Source organism: Perca fluviatilis, chromosome 18, assembly GCF_010015445.1.
Source record: "Perca fluviatilis chromosome 18, GENO_Pfluv_1.0, whole genome shotgun sequence".
Taxonomy (NCBI): Eukaryota; Metazoa; Chordata; class Actinopteri; order Perciformes; family Percidae; genus Perca; species Perca fluviatilis.
Genome location: NC_053129.1, coordinates 2894493 through 2915860, shown reverse-complemented (window position 1 = coordinate 2915860; position 21368 = coordinate 2894493). Strand labels below are relative to the sequence as shown.

The window sequence follows — 21368 nt, the reverse complement described above, 5'->3', positions numbered from 1 at the left end:
TGGTATTTTCTCACTTAACTTAGAAAGTATTGAGAGACAGGCCAGAGTTGGTTTTGGTCTTTTCATGTGATAACAGAATAATGTCAATCTCATTTACTCTTTCATTTTGAGGATACTGTACATCTTACACTTGGACCATCAAACAAAAGGCAGCTACAAAGGCTTTGAGTGAAATATAAAGGAGGAAGTAATATGATCTCACTAAAGACAACTGCTTCATGTGCATTAGAGTCGCTGTTGACAGCAATTAAAATTGCAAAGAATAAACAGGAACACCTGTTTTCTCTTTCAGCTCTCCAGCTGATTTACTGCATGGATTCGGAGGGGGAAAATAGAGGGCATTTTAAAGATTAAAGCCATTACATCAGTGAGCGTTCAGCCTCTCACTGGGCCTGAGCAGGAGCTGTATGTCGAGTCTGTGCACAGTCCTCTTAAGAGCTCTCTGCTTCTTTAAGCTATCATGCGCAGTGAGCTTTTTGAAATGGATTCTCGGTGACATGGAAAATGTCCCTTTCTAATCGCCTTTTGTTTAGTTCATTTAACTCACATGAAAACAGCCGAGAGGGCCCTTAAGGCCAGCCAGGCGGCTACCTTTAATGGATCAAGTGGTCAGCTGTGCTAAAAAGACACCGCCGATGAGGGGAGGACTCTGCATTCAGGGGATGAAAGCAGCGGGTCCAAAGGTCTGGCCCATCCAGAGCCCCCTGCAGCCCCGGCCAAATCGCCACTGGAAATGTCCCCAGTCAGCAACTGAGCATTATCTCTGAATTTTGCCAATGCCTACCAACCCTACTGACCCCCCCGTCCCCCTCTATCCCTAGATCTGCAAAAGAAAGGAATGGAACAATGTCAAACTGTCTGCTGGTCTCTGCTGTGGCCTGGTCCCCATTGGGACAAACAAAGACACCAGCTTGGCCTCAGATGCCCATGAGATCTGGACTGCTCTTAAAGGGTCCGTTCACCCAAATGTAAAAAAATAAATTTACCTTTAGTAGTGTCAAGCTATGCAGATATTCTAGATGGGTAGATGGAGAATGAGTCATTTCCATTATCTGGGAACTTGTAATGGGCATTTGTTGCTATTTTCTGACATTTTATAGACCAAACCGTTAATCAAATGGTGTAGAAAAATCACTGGCAGGTGATTACATGATTAAAATCATAATTAGATGTGCCCTAAAGTAATTATAAGCCCACTCTGGTTATGCAAACATTGGATACCTCCTGTTTTGCCAAGTTGTCTTCATTTGAACACTAAATCTCTGGAAGAAACAGCTGAATTTCCTGCAACATCCTCAGCACATTTCAAGTGCTGCTTCCTCTGCTTTGGATGTAGGTGGAGAAAAAAAGTTATGTAACAAGTTATTGATTCTCCTCTTAAAGGGAGATTGAAGTAAAGAGCCGGTGGTCTGGAGCATCCCAGAGGAGCAGCTCCACTGACAACAGGGCCATCCCTGCTGCCAGACCCAGGGCCCAGCCACATATCACTTTCACCTTAATGCCACGGGGACCCAACACAGAACACCAGAGACATTGTCTTCTGACATGGAGTTCGCCTGTCTGATCACATCCCTCTCAAGCAGTCAGCAGCCAAGCAATTGCAAAAAAGACATCTGTGCCACAGTTTGGATAGCTAAAAAGGGCAACAGCTTAGAATTGCGAGAGGTATGGAAGCGAGGATCGATGGAGATGTCTAAACCTGTTAGTGCAAGTGGAGATGAGGGCTTCTGCACCGGGGGATCTTTTGTCATGCAGGGAGAGGGGGCCGGAGAGGTGACTCTTCTGGCGATCAGGGGTCAACTGCTGCGATCATCCATCTTCCGTCTTGACAGTGTCCTGTCAGCCGGGGCGCTCATGTTACTAAACACAACAGGCAGGCCTCCATTGTGGCGCTGCGCTGGTCTGCAGCCATGTGTAAATGAAGTTAATATTCCCTGACCTTATGCATGGTCACATGCGGACCCCTGCGTCACCTTGGAAATAACGCTATCTGAGGCAAAGTTGCACGGGGGTCAACAAAGTCTCTTACCAGTATAGCCGGTCATGTGCCTTTGTTTGTGTGAGAATGAGGACTGTTTACTCGGATTCTGTCTATTCATGTGATGCAGCGTAGGGGCCTCAAATTTGGACAGGGGCAGGTCAGATTCCAAGACCTGGATACTGATTAGTCATCACTCCCCTGTTTTTTTTTCATGCTGAAATGAAATAGCATTTAGTGGTTGGGACAATTTGCATCTAAAATAGCACCCTTTTTTTTCAGAGAAATAACTATGTCCAAGCAGAACACGCACACACATACCTCTGAAATCAGCACAAAGAACTCTACCCAGAAATATCAGCAAACTCTGATTTGCAATTGAGGATAAACGTCAATAAATCTGCATAAAAATCCTCAAAAACATTTGCTCCTTATTTGCTCCGCAGATATTACAAAAAAACATCATCAAATGTAGACATTTTTCAGTATCAAAAGTAATCCAGTTGATTATCATCTTGCAGCAATTTTTTGAAAAGGACTAAGGCAAAGAAACTCCTATCTCCATGGTCTTATGGCCTTGCATCACTCTCCTCTTTCCATTCACGGATGTTGCCCTGTGTTGAAAACCTTTCACAAACAATTTCAAATTGCGTAAAACTTCCTCGAAATTAAATGGACTGTATTTATATTGCGCTTTTCTATTAACATAGTACAGGAAGCATTCACCATTCACACACTGCACAATCCCACTGAGAAATACTGCATTCAGCCAGGCAGCACATCAGTGGAATACAGTACTACAATCAATAAGAGAGTCCCCATCATATCACTCCTTTAAGTCTAATGCAAAAAAAAGGCTAGTCACAAGCCAAAGATGTCAACATTGATCCTTTTTTTTAAATTTAATTTTTATTTATTTTGTATTCATTTTGTATGTCTGGTTTATAGGCTATATTGGTGTTTTTGTTGTTGTTGTTGTTGTTTTAAACTACAATGAAATGTGATTTTAGTTGTTGTATACAAGACAACAATGTAATGGGATTTTATCTAGTGCACATGTATTTATATTAGTATTTAATGTCATGCTCATGTTAGGATGCCTAGCATTGCTTTTAAGGGAGCCTATTGTAACATGTGGCCAGGGACTGCAGATGACAACTAGCCTTTTGGCTAACTCTGGCATATTTACAGAAATGTTTATTAATATGCACTGTCCCTGACAAATAAAGATTCAATTAAATGAAATTAAACAAACCAAAAGGTTACTAGTATTCAGTAAATACTCGCATGGGATTTGTTTTTGATGCTCCGAATAGTGTTTTCTCAACAAGGTTTGTGCACCGACAGAGTCGAGTGGACCGAGCTTTTCCATTGGCTGTTTGATATGCATGAGTCAGTAGCTTATCAGCAGAGGTGAGACACAAACCCATTAGCAGTGACCAGACACCGGCAGCCTCACTTCTCGCTGCCTAGATCCTGTGTTTTTAGATCCATCTTTACCTCAGTGGGATATCTATAAACCTGGAAACCAGTTAGAGCCAATAATTAGTCGGGACAGGGCTTTTGTTTTCTTGCCTTTTATTTCAGCATATGCCTGGATGGGTTTCGTATGAATGGAACTTTGAGACAAGTGTTTACCAAGGCAAACGACTTTGTGAATGGAAGTTTGTTATTTATTTTTCACATGTAAAATGAGCCTTTTGTATTTCATGTGACACGTTGACAGGGAAGCCGGATCCTACAGAAAGCACTGCGGGCACCAGCTCAACCAAAAAAAAAAAAAAAAAAAAAAACACTTCTTCTTGCTTTTACTTCTCATTTGGAAGTGTATATTTAAAAGAGGGCACTATGATGGGGAAGTCAAATAAATACTTTTTATTACAGCTTGCCAAAAATCACGATTTGAACCACTCGGCCTTCCCTTAATGTTCTGAGGAAGTTCCTGTGGTTTAGTTTTTAGTAATGAGAAAAGATTAGATCAGACCAGAAGAAGTGCTCAGTGATATCTTCTGATCATAAAGACAACTCGACATCTCCCTTTGTTATTGTAATTTGAAAAACCATTGTTCTCTCTGCTGCAGAAACTTGCTATTAAAATCACGAGTACTTTGTTTTGGCCACTACATACAGCATATAGAGCACCGAGACAATGTAGGAAATCACTAAGGTGAAGACAGTTCAAGCTACTTTTCGGTCAGGGGCTGCAGCAAGGAAGGGAATAATTATGCTTTATCACAAAATACAGACTCAACAAATACAAACTCTTGAAATACTGAACATTAAAATCAGAGATATGTGATCCAGAACGAAAATGACTGTTGGTTGGAACCCTAATAATTCCGAACACCCAAATAAAACTCAGTAATAAACATGTTTAGATAATTATTTAAATAATCTATGATATTTTCTGAGCAACTTTTCAAATGTGAATATTTTCCGTTTTTCTTGGTTGGACCAAACAATGCATTCCGAGAAGTCGCCGCGGTTTTGGAAATGTCACTATTTGCTAAACCAAACAATTTATTGATTTATCAAGACAATAGTTGATATATTGATCAATAATGAAAACAATGTCAAACTGAAGCTGCACGATTGTTGTGTTTTTTTAATTGTTTAGTCTGTGAAATGTCAGAAAATAATAATAAAAAAATATCCATCACCAGAACCCAAGCAGATCTCTTCAAAAGTCTGATGGTATAAAACAGAGAAAAGCAGCAAATCCAACATTCCAGAGAATGTAACCATAGGGTGTTTGCATTTTACTTAATATATGACTTAAAAGGATTTATCTAAACAAATCTCATGTCTCAGAGTCCTCCTCTAAGTGATCTGTTGTAGGGCACTGACATCTGTATTGGTATTAGCATCCTGAGCAGAGAATAGCACATCTGTGCATCTGCGTGCTACCTGCCAGGCCCGAGACAACGCAGGGGAAAAGCCCTGGGCTGTGGAAGAATGCTACTATTCACAGGAAGCAGACACTGGCAGTGACAGGATGAGTCCCATCCATCACCAATTTATTTCAATCCTGAGTGATTTAGGTCCATTTGGGTCTCTTGTGGATTCGGCGCACACTTGTCATTTGCATAATTAAGCTCTGGAGCAGTTTGTAAAAAGACATCCATTTGGTGCATTAAATTCACACCTTATCAATCAGGGGAGCATCAAGATGTATGAGGACCTGCTGACTCTTGGCTTCCTGGCTTCATTTGAAATGCTAAATGCAGCTTTTTCTGCAGGGCCTGGAGCTGGGCCTGGCTGCCCTGGCCGCCTGCTGGCTTCCATACACGTTAGCTGTCATGGTCAGCCCCCAACTGCTCAGTCCCGTCCCTCGGGGGGCTCAATCATCAATCAGTCTCCAACTAACTTCTGTCCAACTCCCTGACAGTCAAGATGGATGGTGCCAGCGTCTACAGGATGCCGTATCCTCTCATTAATTCTCTTGTTAGCATGCAGCGATAGCAGCGAGATAGAGCCCGTTTTATCTGTTTTCCACCCAGATAGAGGCCTCTCCCTTTTCTGGTCGAGGGTCAACAGTTAATCATTTCTCAGCCACTGGTTACTTAGTACCACAATGATGTGATGTGTCAAAATCGGACAACATACATTCCCGGGATTGAGCGAAACAAAGATGCCAGTGTCCTCCCACAAGGGCCCTCTCTCTGTCTAAACGACTCGGTGGCTCCACTGCCACCAGTAGCCAGCGCTAAACAAGACCAGCGGATGAATGGGAGGCTATTTTCACAACACGCACTTCTTCGCAAAATGAAGCCCTGCGCAGGCTGCGGGGACACTTCAACTGGCCTTTTTCAACACCCATTACACTGAGAGCAGTGAACGCAGCAGGCAGAGAAGAAGAGTGACATTTACTGCCAAAGATTGCCACACAAAGAGTTAAAGAGAGACAGAGGCAGGGGGGGCAGGGGGCGCGTAGGGCTGAAAGACAAGGGGTCCCTCTTCGCTGACGGTGATGAATGAGTGGATCACAACACGTTTCGGGGGAGGCCTTTGCAGCCACAGAGGGGGCTCCTCAAGTGACATGACTGACAGCTCACTCCACCTGCACCCGCCCTCCGGCTGAATATTTTACTCGGCGGCCATGTTATAATCATAGCACACTACAGATACTGGAAAAAGCCAGTGAAGGACTGTCTCAAGGCATCAGCATTCTTCCAAAGATTCAACGGCATCTGAAACTCTCTGCCGCCACACCTCTCCAATGTTGGAATTTGGGAGGCTGATTCTGACAAGTCCATTTGATTTCCAAAATGATTCCATGAGAACATGTAGATCAAATCAACAACAAATACGTGTGTTTGAACAGTTCAATGTAAATGTGGTAAAATGTGCCGGATAGTATAACAGCATCTGAAACCTGCTCTCCAGTGATGTAATCAGGGGGTTTGCCATAACCTTTGTAACTTTCCCAAACCGAGAATGAAAGTCTGATAATTATACCCACTGTATTCAGCAATTGGCGGCGATGTGAAAGTAGGATGGGTTTAAACTAATGTCTCAAGTTCCCTTTTTATATTTCTCACATTTTATGTAGAAACGAGTGCAACACCAAGAATAAAAGTGTGCACTGTTACCCCAATTTGTGCAATTCATCTCCCCACTCTCGATGACTCGTTTGCCCATTCAAAACACTTTTGCCCTTAGATATGTTCGGACCACAGTTCGCACGAACGAGTTAGTTTGAAGCATCCTGAATCCTTTATACTACAGGTGCAGCATCACCCTGAGGCACCATTATAAAGATGTACTTTCACACTACTAAGACAAGCTAGTCCGAGGTCCAAATGCCAGGGTTTCACATTTTTAACGGTCACAGCCACTTGGACTTATTGCTCTGCTGTTCAGCTGATAGAAAACACTGTGAACAGCTTTTAGATTGTGCTCGGGGAAACTACTGAATGGACAATTTAATGTCAGTGGAGCTGCTGAACGAAGTGCTGATGGTGCACTGTGATTCTCATTTTATTTAGATTAACTACCCCTTAATACAAAGGCTCCGCATGCCTCAGTGGAGATAAAGCTCATAAAGGTGCAGTGTCAAGACTGGAATTTGATCCACATACACTTGAAGGAGCCTTTTTCCTCCACACTGCTGTCTACATCTAGCTATTTGTTTGAGTTGAAACGTGAACACATTAATTAACAGAGAGATGCAACAGTCCCCCCGTTTTGAGGGCTTTGCACCAAGACATAATAAGCAAAGGTAGCTGAAATGACTTTGACAAGCAGGAGCTGTTGGTTGTACTGCTGCAATCGCTCTCCCTGAGGAAATAAATTGTGGGATTTTTTTTTCTACCAAAGGGCACAACTGGATCTTACATCTATGCATATTAAAACAACAGGAACAATAAAGACAAGCTCTGTGGGCTTGAATCAGCGATAGCCAGCTAACATTAGAGACAGCACAACTTGAGGTGGGCTGCGCTGCTCTAAATTACATGGGCTAATACATTTCATTAACACACCTCCCTCAGTGGGTTCCCTAATGGATGACAGCATGGCATAAAAGCTTGTCTGCCAGGGACACTAATTTGCTCTTAGACACATTCCATTCAATTATTACTGGCTGCTGCTCCTCATAAGCCGTTTAGATTGAGGTTGTCCAAAAAAAAAAAAAAACCTTGGCTAACCAGTCAGGCCACTTCAATTGTGTGACCTAAGTCACCCCCTTTCAATCCATCGTGATTTTTTATCTTTGGAGTCAGGTGCCCACTGAAAATAATCCTCACAGAAAGCCCGTTATTGTTAATTGTAGCGGCAGGATCCAGCACCACAACAAGGCAAAAACCGAGCCACGGCGAGGCTGTGTTTGGCCTTCCTGTTAGGCTCCTTCATAAATATCCTGAGGCCTAAATGCCACAGTGCGACGGCTATTTGTTTCCCCTCTCTGTCAGGGTCATTAGGCCCGGCTAGAACGATACTGAGAGACTGTCCGGACTGCCTCTAGACCTGTGTATTCTGCTAGTGATTGTCTTGGCTCGTTGCCAGTAAGAAAGACAGAATCAGTGGAGTTATTATTTAATCCCTGTGTCAACAGAATCATGGCTATAAAGAGCCACAGATTTCAATTATTACACTGAGCATGTTTGGCCTCAACACGTTATCCATCTTTACTGCGGTCAAATCAGCTGCTTTTATCCCATTTGCCAACAGAACTATTCAGCCAGCGATGCCTAAAATTATCATTTACCTGCTTTGCATAATCAAATCACAAATACTCTCCAGTTTATTGTGTTTTTCTCTTGGCACACCTCACGTTCCAGGATGCCCCTGACTGATTGCTAAAGATTAATTTAAGAATAAAAACTCTGTGAATTCTAATTACTAAATGAAATCACTCCTTAAAATATGTTTTGTGGCAATAAAAGGTACTCACGTTCACATGCGTCTCCTTTCTGATGAAATCCAGCTTTGCATATACATTTCCCAATAGGCACGAGCCATTCCCCTTCGGCACTGCAGTGCATCTTGGGAGAGTTGTCGGCCTCCTCCTCTGCGTCGCTCACGCACATGCCCTCGACCTCCACCAGCGAGGAGAACTCTGATCCTGTCACCGTGTCCGGGAACGTGGCCAGGTTCTCGATGATGGACCAACACTTCTTGTAATAGACTTTGACAGAGACCAGGGCGATGCACGCCCCGACGTCCTGGAAGGCCAGGTAGAAGCCCCGCCGGGACAGGGGGCCGATGATGCGCACTTCTGTATTCAGCTTCATCTTCCTCTCGCCCAGGTCGCCCTGGGTGAAGCTTTCATCCGCGGCGATCGTGTCAATTTTCACATACTGGTTCTCGCGCAGGCTCCTGCCCACCTCTGAATCTGTTTCCTGGTAATACAGGTTGAATGTCTCCTTGCACGTGCCAACCACTCCGGGTAGGCTGTTACAATCCCTCAAGGTGAACTTCAGTTCCACAAAAATTCTCTGGGCATTGCCCTTCTCTATCCAGTTAGTCCGAAGCCAGTTATTCTGATTGGGCTCCATGACTTGGCAAACCTGGTATGTGCGAATGGGAGTGTAGTTCTCATCCAAGCCGCTGATCTCTTCCCACTGAAACAAGAAGACAGACCATGGACAAAGCCATTAACAGGGTTTCCCCCAGAAAAGTTGTTAGGCTTTTTTTGACGAGGGCCCGGCTGGGGCTAGTCCCAGACTAATGGCAGCATTAATGTAGAGTCCAATAGTTTCAGTGATAACAGAATCATGGACAGAATCGCAAAATTAAGAATTTAAAAAAGCTATAAGAGAGATTCCATAGGACCCTAAATTAAGTCAGTGCTAAAAGCTAACTGGAGATTTGAAATATGACTATGTCTGAGCCGCCCCACTCTGTAACTGTAATTTAAAAAAAGTCTTAAAAATACATGAAAACATAATTCCCATTGGTTTAGGCCTGGTGGGGGTCAATTTCGGCTTTGCAATATACTGGGGGAACAATGATTAGAGACGTCACCATGTGGAACTAAGATGTGAAAGCCATCAAACCGAGATAGACATTGGATGATTGGCATTCAAACTGGAGGGGATTACTCCGTGACGAATATGACAAAAGGTATAAGAAATACAGTCCTTTTAGACTTTACTGTATACAATAATCTGTAGTGAATACAGGGAGATTAGCAGTTGGCTTTTATTTTTATCGCAACATCTATAAAAAAATTATTGTGCTCAGTTTATCTGCTTCTGCTCACATTATTTATTTAAAAAGTTTCTCGCGGCCTGCTTTTAATCTGACTGGTAAAGTCGAGAGTTTAGCAGCAGAAACAGCCTTCTTGCATGCTTCGTCTTTCATTTTGGAAATGCCGTCTTACTGAGCCTTATGTATGTTTCTATACATGCCTCCTCTAAATATTACTATTCCTATCACAGATGTGGGACATCAGAGAAAGCTGGAAGATATGGAGTACATCCGTGGGTGCGATGCAGACATTATGCAGACTTACCCCATTGGGAGGATAGGAGATCCACTCCAGATCTGTCTGCTGTGCCTTGGAGTCCAGCAGAATCACTAGTGACAGGAAAACCGAGAGGCAAGTGGTTAAATCTCACAGGGGCACAGACCTGGGTATTACTGATAGCCACACATTGATATCTATAGGACATATGCCCGTGACCTCATTTCAAGCAGCAGCAGCTAAAGCTAAATCATTCAATCATATAATATATACACTGCAGCACACACAGGTCCTCGTGTACGTGGGGGAACTTTCTAAGGGGCAAATGAAGACACCGTCAGTGTGCATGAAGAAGAAAAAGATAACCTTCAACAGACACGCATATTATAATGTGTAATCTCATGACGCATGAGATTTTAACGCATGTATTCTATTAAATGTGAGTTTATGTTGCGCATCCGTTTATTAAAAGTCATGTTGGAGTGGAAGTTGTTGCAGCGGCTGCTGCTTCAAGTACAGTAGGCTACATGCTCTCAAAGTCAGGATTAATTTCTCCCCCTTACTGAACTACAGTGAAGCCGTCTAACACGCGCATTGTCTGCCGTTTTAATCCATGAAGGGATCAGATCAAATCAGCCGGGTTTTATGTTCCGGAAGCGTGCGAGAGCGTAAAGCGGCACCAAAACAACAACAACAAAAAAACAGTGAAGTTGTTTAAATTATATTTAATACCAGCAGACAGCTCCGTCGTGAGACGGGCAGCAGCCAGGACGCGTTGCCGTAAAAATAATGCTCTGGTTATATTTTACAGGAGACGGTATATATATATATATATATATATATATATATATATATATATATATATATATATATATATATATATATATATATAAGCGCCGAGGATTTAAACATCCAGACCGCGCTCGGTTATAACGCAGTTTTAGCGAAGGAGAAAATCAAGACATGCCGGTTATTTTCTGGTTTTACGCACAACATAATTCCATTAATTTCACCAATATCCGATCAATTAAAAGTGCCAATTTTCACCCGGTTGGAGATTTTTAAACCCCCTCTAATTTTGGTGTTTTATAGCCTGCACGCAATTTGACCAATTTGAGCGTTTCAAGGCAGACTACGGCTCCGCATCAATCTGCCATATTTTCCCGTAAGAAACAAGAGCAGACTGTTAGAGCCGAGGCCACTTTGGAAGGAAATATAAGCCTCCGAAACTGCGCCCACATAGACGGCTCACTCACTTCCAGGGAGGCGTGACGGCTGGGACGATCGATCCGCGGATATTAGGCTACCTAACGTTAGTTTGATGTATTGTTAATCCATAAGGAGCAGGCTAGTTGTGCCGATAACGCACTGGCGCCGGAGGAACATAAAAACACCAGCTCCTGCCTGTAATCCGTGTTCTACGGCGTTTAACAGCCTTGCGTAAAAACAGCGAGAGGTCGCTCGCTAACAGCCCGGCAGACAGCGCTGTCATCCCCGCACACCGGCCGCATCTCGCTGCGCTGCGCGCACACACACACACACACACACACACACACACACACAACACACACACACACACACACACACACACACACACACACACACACACAACTCCCAGCGATCAGTCATTAAAACAGCGCGTTGGATTCAAAGAGTAAATAGAAGAAAAAAACGAGTAGCTGTCTGCTGTATTTGGAAAGCTCTCAATTAATTCGGTAGGATGTTGTTCCAAATGCGATGGCATGGAAGAGAGTTTAAACTTTACGAACTTACCTTCCTTCGCATTCTGTGCTTCTCCGCTGTCTACATGACAGCATAAGTGAAGGCAAAATGTAATCCACAGACACGGAATGGACCTGGAGAGCATGGTGCAGCCGCGGATTGCAATCTCGACCCGTAACTCGCTTAGCCAGCGTCGCGCGTGCTTCCCATTGACGACACGAAAGCGGCTCTATGTTCAACAATCCGCTGCTCCCCACTCAAATAGCGTCTGCTGCCGCGGGGAGGAGACTGGTGCTCCGGGGGTGTCAGTCAGCGGGACAGGCGGAGGGGTTGTCCAATCGGAGCGCGGGGAAGGGAACGTCATGGAGACTGAGAGCCAATAGGCGCACGGGGGGAGATGGTTTTTGGTTTTGGGGGAATGAGCGGAGGAGGAAATGTTGTCACAACTTGGTTCAGATATTTTTGGTTTTCTTCAGGAAAAGGGCAAAGGGATGCTCTGGCACACACACACACACACGCACGCACGTACACACACACATACACACATGCGCGCGCACACAGGCGCGCACAAATACGCACGCACACACACAGGCGCGCGCACATACTCACGCACGTACGCACAGGCACGCACACACAGGCACGCACGCGCGCGCGCGCGCGCACACACACACAGACCACAGAAGCCTGTGCCAGGAGGATTCTGGGTGGTGGAAATAGCTCCTCTGAACAACAAGGAGCTCCTCCACAGTTTTAAAGTTTGTTTCATGTTCCTGCTGTCACCTTTGAGACTTAAAAGTTAAATGTTCATGTGTCCAATGTGACTTTTGATCAGAGTCTGTTTTAACTCCAGAGCCCCTTTCACACACACACACACACACACACACACACACACACACACACACACACACACACACACACACACACACACACACACACACACACACACGTGTTCCACCGATCTGAAGCAGACATTAGAAGTCTTTTTCTCTTTTTTTTTTATTGACACATGACAAACTGTGTTTCAGAGCTCACTGCTTCCTGGTTGATACCTGATGATTTGGAGTTTTGCATTATTTCAGTTTAATTTATTTTATTTATAATTTCAATACAGACTTTAGACTTACTTCCATCCTGGCAGATAACTATGTAGAGTTTTCAGGAGGAGGAGGCAGACAGCTGTCTACAGAGGCCTCCCCATAAACAAAGCCTTTGGATTTTGTGAGTTTCTTTTATTTTAAAGATACTATATTATATATATATATATATATATATGATCCCAAAATTGTGGATTGTTTTAGTATTGCACAGTACTTATATTCTATTATACAAAACTGTAACATATTATATTGTGTAATGTAATTGTTTTGTAGTGTAGTGTGTTGTTTAGCGATCAGTGCAGTATAGAATCTATGTGACACCGACTGTATGTATTTAATATATGCACATACACGCTCTATCACACAGCACCAACATTCCACGTCCACAACAAACACAACTATACTGCAACATAAATATATCAGAGCAACATAATATACACTACACACAAACAAACATATAAAACCATACATATATACAATCACAATATTTACATACATATACAAACACATACAAATACACAAACATATACACAAACAAACACATATATATACACACACAAAACATACCAAACCAACACATCACATAATCACACATATTACATACATATATATTTTTATTTACATATATACATATATATACACACCAACACATATACACAATATACATATCAATAACATACAACATACACTCTGTACACATACCATACATACATACACCATATATATTTTACATATATACATATATTAATCACATACATACACATATATATTATATACATACACATCATACATACACACCACATATTATTTACTATACATACATACATTACATACATACATACATATTACAATAAACATACATATTTTATTTACATATATATATACACATACACACCACATATATATTATATTTACATACATATTAATCAAGCATATATATGCATATACATATATACATACATATAACATATATACATAACATATATATTTTATTTATATATATATATATATACATATTATATATAATATATATATATATATAATAATAAATATATAATATATATTAAAATATATATATAAATAATATATAAAAGAAAAGAAAAAAAAAGAAAAAAAAAAAGAGAAAAGAGAGAGAGAGAAAAAAAAGAAAAAGAGAGAGAGAGAGAGACAGAGAGAGAGGGAGGAGAAAGAGAGAGAGAGACCTTTTTTAACTTGTTACGGGACATAAATTGCAACAAACGTTTGTATTGATGTTTTGGGTCTCTTTTTTTGGTGAAATATTGGATCATTAGACTATTAATTGAATACAACGTATAGAACTTAATCTGAAACATATTAATTAACTACAGCGGTCAAATAAATGTAGAGGAATACAAAACAATATTTCACTTTGAAATGTAATGGAGTGTAGCATAAGAAACAAGTCCCTCAAAGTAATGCAGCAGCTAGCTGCTTTTATTTATAAAGCCCATAATCACACATTTGTCTCAGACTCCACACAAAAAGACACTAACACTTTATTATAATGGTACATGAATTACCATAACGTCATCCATTAAACAGTATGAATTCATTCATGTAGTACTTCATGAACTATCAGTAATGTACAAGGATTAATAGTTTCATGCATGACTTAATGCAGGAACAATTTCTAATTAATGCATCAATTAAGGTGAGAAACATAATCACAATATTAAGAAAATATAGCACAGATGTATCATTATAATAAAGCAGTTAAAGAGTTTTAGACACAGTGTAAAAGCATGTCCATTCAGCTCCTGGATTCTGATTTCAGACAGTCTTTAATTAATTATTCATCAATTCAATTATCACTTCCTGTCTTTGTTCTATATATTTCCTGTTTTTAACTTGCCTATGGTTAGTCACCCTGAAGAAGGCCTGTGTGCCGCAACGCGTCGTATTGTATTACCTTTTGCCACCACCACATCAATAAAGGCTTTTTAATATTTTCTTCATAAGAGTGCCCTGGTTTTCATGCTGTTGTGATACTATTGGATTACCCCTGCACTAGTCTCGCATTGCCAGACCTTCCTCCACAGTGTTGCGGAGGTAGGTCTGGCTAGTCCACACAGCATTCTGGGATGGGAGAAAAACGTGCTCTGGTTTATTGGCATTTCTTTAAACCAATCACAATCGTCTTGGGCGGTGCTAAACTCTGGACGGAGCAACGGTGCCTCTGCTAAATAGTCTCAGGAAGGTTTGTTTTGGTGTACGTTCAAAAGAGCCAAAGAGCACCTTGTTTGACTTTTTCCAACCCCCACCAAAAAGAAGCACTCCTTTTCTCTGTCTTCCAACACAAGGGTTAAAGGTCCCATGGCAAGAAAATTTCACTTTTTAAGGTTAATTTTCAGGTTTTTAACATTAATATGAGTTTCCCCAGTCTGCATATGGTCCCCCAGTGGTTATCTATCTATCTATCTATCTATCTATCTATCTATCTATCTATCTATCTATCTATCTATCTATCTGTCTGTCTGTCTGTCTGTCTGTCTGTCTGTCTGTCTGTCTGTCTGTCTATCTATCTATCTATCTATCTATTAATGGCGATAGGTGTAAAGCGAGCCCTGGGTATCCTGCTCTGCCTTTGAGAAAATGAAAGCTCAGATGGACCAATCAGGAATCTTCTCCTTATGAGGTCATAAGGAGCAAGGTTACCTCCCCTTTCTCTGCTTTGCCCGCCCAGAGAATTTGGCCCACCCATGAGAGAGAGAGAGACATCATGGCTTTCAAACGAGCAAAGTGGCAGTTGGTCAAGGCCACACACCCACCCTACACCTTGCCCCCCCACTCTCTCCTTTTCAATAGCTACAGACACAGATACATTATTAGGGTACGACAAAGGCCTATATAAAAGCATCCAAAAAGCAGCATGTCATGGGACCTTTAATGTTTGAGCCAAATAGATTATTGGATGGCGAGACACTTTCTAATCTGTGGAAGGTCACCTTAAGTAAAGGGAAAGTCCCATTGCTTAATTATCGCTCTGCTGCTTGACAGACTTTACCGTGAAGATGGAGCCACCGGGGGTCTTAACAACAAACACAGATAAACAAAAAACACAATTAAAAAGTCTAAAGTTAATTTCCCACTTTCGTGGATGACTTGAAATATCACTTAAAAATTAAAGCATAAAGCGGAGCTCATTATCCCTGTATACATACGGCATTTGTTGCAGGTCACTAATTAATCTCCATTACCTCCCGACAAGAAAACACGTGTAATTATGGCCACAAATATTGATTAATAAACTGTGTACATAAAAATGGACAGAAGCAGACACTTCAAGGTTTATTTACCTCTGCTTCTCTCTTTTTCTTGCTTTGTTTGTTTGCTTGTTTGTTGGTTTGTGTGTTCGTCCTACTTATTATGTAAATGTCAGCTAATCCTTTTTGTCCTTGATACACAGCCGAGTCCTGCATCACAGTGTATAGCTAATGATTGTTGAATTCATCTGTATTAATGTTACCTTTATCAAAAACTGTCTGTGTGGGGCGAATGTAACTATGCACAAAAAATAAGAAGTTGTATTTACTTAAAAATGTTATGTCAAGTGGTTCCACGTAACTTTGTAAACTTTGTGTTAATCAACTCATTTTAATACTATTTACTCAACAGATTTAAGTATATTGTACAACAGTGAAAGAAGTAACTACAAATTAATTAGGTTGCTTAATTTATGTATTTAGCCTACATTACAAAAATGTTGGTTAGATTTAGTTTAACAAAATTCAATACGTAAAAGCATTGCAAGGATATTAAGTACAAGCAGCTTGATATGATTGAGTTAGTTTTAATCTGCTGAGCTTAGTTTGTCCAATTTAAAATTCCTAGTGATGGTGAATAGAAAAAGATGCTGTACAAGAAAAATAACAAAAATCCTTAAAAATCCAGCACTATCAAACTGTTTGAAATACTACTGAGGCTCCAAGTGCAACCTACTTAACTTAACTACAAATGTTGAGGTACTTGTACTTACTCAAGTATTTTCAAATTTTACAAATTAAGAGTTTTCCAACAAAACACATGTAGTTTATAAAATCTGATGTTTGATTCTGAAGTAAACTAGCCAACAATATAATGGCTACAAGTCACGCTGAGATGATTAGACCATTAAACACACAACTGGTTGGAACCTTTACACTTTCTTTACATTTAATACTTTAACTACATTTTCCTGATAGTACTTATATACTTTTACTTAAGTAACATTTTCAATACAGGATGTTTACTTGTAACAGAGTATTTTACAGTGTGGTATTAGTACTTTTACTTAAGTAAAGGATCTGAATACTTCTTCCGCCGCTGACCGTCCTACAGTATGACAGCACACTACACCAGTCCTATCAGCAGGATAGGATAGACAGGATTTCAGAGGGTAAACACATACATCCTCCACTGATTTTTAGGTTTTTCAGTCAACACTATTTGAGCAATCATGAGTGTGTGTTCTTCTCTCTCAGCTGTGACCGGCACGGGAAGATTTACCCCTCTTTGGAATGTGTTTCTTAAAAGTTTAGGGCAAGCTGAAGCCCAGCATACATCTTAGTGGCTACACATAAAGGATCATTTCACTTTATTACAAATAAGGCCTTGTTTTCATAGTTTTGGTCATCTTTCAAAATTATTTAATACCGGTACCATTACCGTGACTTTGATACCGGTTCTTAAATGATACTTTGTTCAATACTAATTTTGTATAAAAAAAAGAACTTTACAACATTTCGGCACAAATGTTTTTATTAATGTTTCAGCTCCTACTATGTGAGCCCTGTCTCTGTGTAATATAGAGTTTCTCCTACGTGTCACTACGACGTCTAACGTTAGACAGCCAATCACAGACATTATTAGACCTTGGTAGAAGCTTGCTGCATGCTGATTGGCTCACTGACGCTGATGAGATTTATTCCTTTAGGAATTAGAATTGGGTATTGAATCTTGAGGCATTTTTCAACACTCAATACTTTAGAGACAATTCAGTCGGTGCCTAAAAAGTTTCAAATTCGATACCCAGCTCTAGTCCCGGGTCAGGTCTCGTGTCCTTGGGTTCAGGTCGACCCTTTAGGGAACGCATTCTACACTGTTTTTAGGATTTCAATCAAGAATAACTGTATATTTATTTCAGTATTTTTCTTTGGTTATATTGTGAAAGGCAAAGGCACACTTCCTCCTTGGAATATATATGTTTTTAAAGTTAAGATGAAGCCCAACAGACATTGTGTGTATCCTCACTATTTGCCACTGTGTCATTCCCTTAACACCCTGACTATCATAGCAATTCTCTGCTTGACTAATGTGAGATATTACACTAAATTGGATGCTGTCTGATTCGCATCATTGTACCTAACCTACACATGCTCACTGTTGCCATGGCGTCCTCTAATTAAAGCTTTGGTGTTATCCTCGTATGGAAGTGACACTAAGCATTAGAGGTATTATGTTCAGCACTGACAGTAATGAAGCAGCTATCGTCTTGCCTTGTTGTTGCCTAATTGATTGGCTAACAGAGAAAAGTGTGAGTGTGTGACATGTCAAAGGTCACTCGGAGGCGGTTAGAGTGTGCATGTCAGCATGCACCAGCTCTGTGCCAGGGGGAGCACCTTTTCAAGCCCATTTCGGTTCAACAGTGGTGGTGGAAGTGGCTGTAAGTAGACGCAGCAGCTGTCACAACAAAGTGTTACTGCAAACTGTGGAATGGACCCAGGGTTCTAGGACTTCCGGTGTATAGATTTATATTTTTGAATTGGCACGCCTAGTCTTGAGATACTAATCAATTATAATCATTGTTTTACAATCAGCATTTAATAATGAAGAATGCCAATACTATCATACAATAGTTTGCCTGTTGAAGAGCAATGTTTTTAAAGTCAGCTGCAATATAACATATTCTAATTGGGTATTTATACTTGTTGGATGTTGAGTAAAAGACAGAACACAGACAGAACACACTGTAGGCTAGGGTTAGAAACATATCAGGGTTTTTTCGGATAAAATAAAGAAGGTGTCCATTAAACGATAAGGGCTGCAACTAGCTATTGTTGTCATTGTGGATTCATCTGTTGTTTGGTGTATAAATTGTCAGAAAACGGTGTGGACCACTGTTTCCCAAAGCCCAAGATGACGTCCTCAAATGTCTTGTTTTGTCCACAACTCAAAGATATTCTGTTTCCTGTCCCAGAGGAGAGAAGACCCTGTGTTCACATTTCACTGAGTTCACATTCACTGCTCACAGGACTCACAGTGTAGTGACACATCAGCTGCATGTGTCAAAAGACTGGTTGTCTGTAGCGACTACATTTCATTTCCGGGATTGTTCCGGCGCTGACGGAAATTCCGGATGTCTTTAATTTTCGGCTGGATGTCCGTCCCCTTCCTCTTCCTTTGTGTTGGCGTTCTAACCTCCGGTGGATATGTGAGGACTATGGTTAACTGCTCCTCAGATCTCTGCAGGGTAAATCCAGACAGCTAGCTAGACTATCTGTCCAATCGGAGTTTTCTGTTGCACGACTAAAACTACTTTTGAACGTACACATGTTCCACCAAAACAAGTTCCTTCCTGAGACTATTTAGCAGAGGCACCGTTGTTTATGCAAATAAACCAGAGCACGTTTTTCTCCCCAGCCGGAATGCTGTGTGGACTAGCCAGACCTTCCTCCGCAACGCTGTGGAGGAAGGACTGGCAATGCGAAACTAAAAGACTGGAAACTCAGTGAAACTCAGATATTCTCCCGCCTGCTAAAAACACGAATCCAGATGTGACATGCCGGTTTATTTAAGATGTACAGCTGTTGTGTTCAATGTTGCTGGTTGACATGGCAACCGACAAGGATCTGGAGGAGTTCTTGAGCATCCAGTTTGTTTTGGAGTCGGTTTAACACTGAATATTGAGGGGAGAATTTCTTTTCTTTTAGTTTTGGGAGGCATTCATTACAATATTGGGAGGGGGGATTTCACCAATCCACCCAATCAATACTGCTATGCAAGAAATCCTGGGTACAGAAAGGGTATGTAACTTTATTACATTTGCCTTCAACAACATATAGTTGTATTATTCAAAGATGGTGCTACTTGTTAGAAATAGAGAAAAGCTAAATAAAAACTTGTTTAAGATGCAGGCTATTTTATTGCACACTAGAAACTTTCAAATCAATAAGGGACAGGACAGCTGAAAGTCTACACATCTTCTGCTGCAGGATATAAATACATCTCTTCCAACTGCATAATTGAAAAATAAATAAATTGCATTTACATGTATCACTTTGTAGTTTGGTTTATTTGAAGCTGTGTTTCCTCTATGTGATTCTTGCTGAATGCACTTATTGGATCAATCGTCTTGGGCGTCTTGGGTGGCGCCATGTCATCGACCTCTCAATAACCCGAAAAATTCCCTTTGGTCCTACAGCCCACTAGTCCGACGTCCACCAGCGATATTATGAATCCCACTATGGCCATGCCAAGACCCGCCCTTCAATAGCATTTATTGGCCAGGCGTCCATGCTTACGCAAGGTAACGTAACCACATTTGTTCAGGTCATATCCCCTGACCAATCGGCTATCCTAACCTTAACCACTCGAGGTCAAATGCCTAACCCCAACCAATCGAGCTGCTTCGTAGGGCGGGTCTCGGCGTGGCCATAGTGGGATTTGTAATTTCGCCACCAGCAGGACGTCAGACTAGTGGGCTGTAGGAGCAAAGGGAATTTTTGGGGTTATTGACAGGTTGGATCAATGGAGTGTCGGAGAAATGGGCAGTCCCCGTCTTGGGTGTCTTGGGACGGCGCTAATGGTGCCTCTGCAAAATCGCCTCGGGAAGGAACTTGGAAAGTTTTAGTGTCCATTATCTACATGTTTAAAGCCCAATAATTGCAATACAGTCAGGGGAGTATGTAGATGCTGTATATAAAGAATAAGTACACATAGACAAAGATTTACAATTAGTTTTCCTTTCCAGAGAAATGTGTTCAGCATTCAGCCAGTGTCCTGATCAGCAGGCAGCACTTAACTCCTCTCCAGTGTTTCCTCCCTGCAGGCTCGGATTTCACGCCGCAGACAGTCACACGCTACAGAGATGTGTACAGAAGTTGGAAATACTTCTGTACACAGTTGTATCTTGTTCCCATGCATCTCTCAGGCTGTGTCAGTAAGTAGCGAACAAGCCGGCGCCCACAGCCGGTGGGGGGGGGGGCTCTGTGCAGGCTGGTCCTGGCATCCAGGAGGCAGGGGGGGGGGCCGACCCTGGAGGAAAAACACCACCCAGAGCTTTAATAGAGGCAGCCCAGAGGCCCTGTCAAATGGCGGTTTTGGTTGTGCAAGCAGGCAATTTGCTTCTTTTTATAGATCGGTAATATGGAAAGGCTGTCCCAGAGGAAATCTCAAGTGTTGAAAACTCAACTGGTATTGTTGTGGGGCAGCTCAAAGCCATTTGCACCTGACACCATTTTGTTGATATAATCACATTCCTGCTGGAGTCTGTCTGCAACTCCGCCGAAGTTTTTAAAATGCAAAGCGCTGGAGAAAGACTAATCATTCCACACAAAATTTCCCCTGTGTTTAAACTCACATGTGCCTTGAGTCACAATTATGAAAATTGGTTCATCAGGAGACAAGGAAGTACGTCAGGAAACCAAATTTCTTTGTGATCCAA

General features: G+C 41.5%; 1 protein-coding gene across 5 annotated transcripts in view; it reads right to left on the bottom strand.

The window, feature by feature from the left end:
- epha7 (eph receptor A7) overlaps positions 1–11870 on the bottom strand; it is a 99445-nt gene extending 87575 nt beyond the window's left edge. For 3 of the 5 annotated variants that reach the window (XM_039782014.1, XM_039782015.1, XM_039782017.1), the window contains exons 1-3: positions 11661–11869; positions 9936–10000; positions 8373–9042 (exon numbers count right to left, since the gene is read on the bottom strand). In XM_039782014.1, coding sequence (XP_039637948.1) covers positions 8373–9042; positions 9936–10000; positions 11661–11754 — 829 coding nt within the window. In that variant the 5' untranslated portion in view covers positions 11755–11869. Of the gene's footprint in view, positions 1–8372; positions 9043–9935; positions 10001–11660 lie in introns of all 5 variants that reach the window. The other 2 variants (XM_039782019.1, XM_039782016.1) reach the window with 2 other exon arrangements.
- Between the last annotated feature and the right edge of the window lie 9498 nt (positions 11871–21368).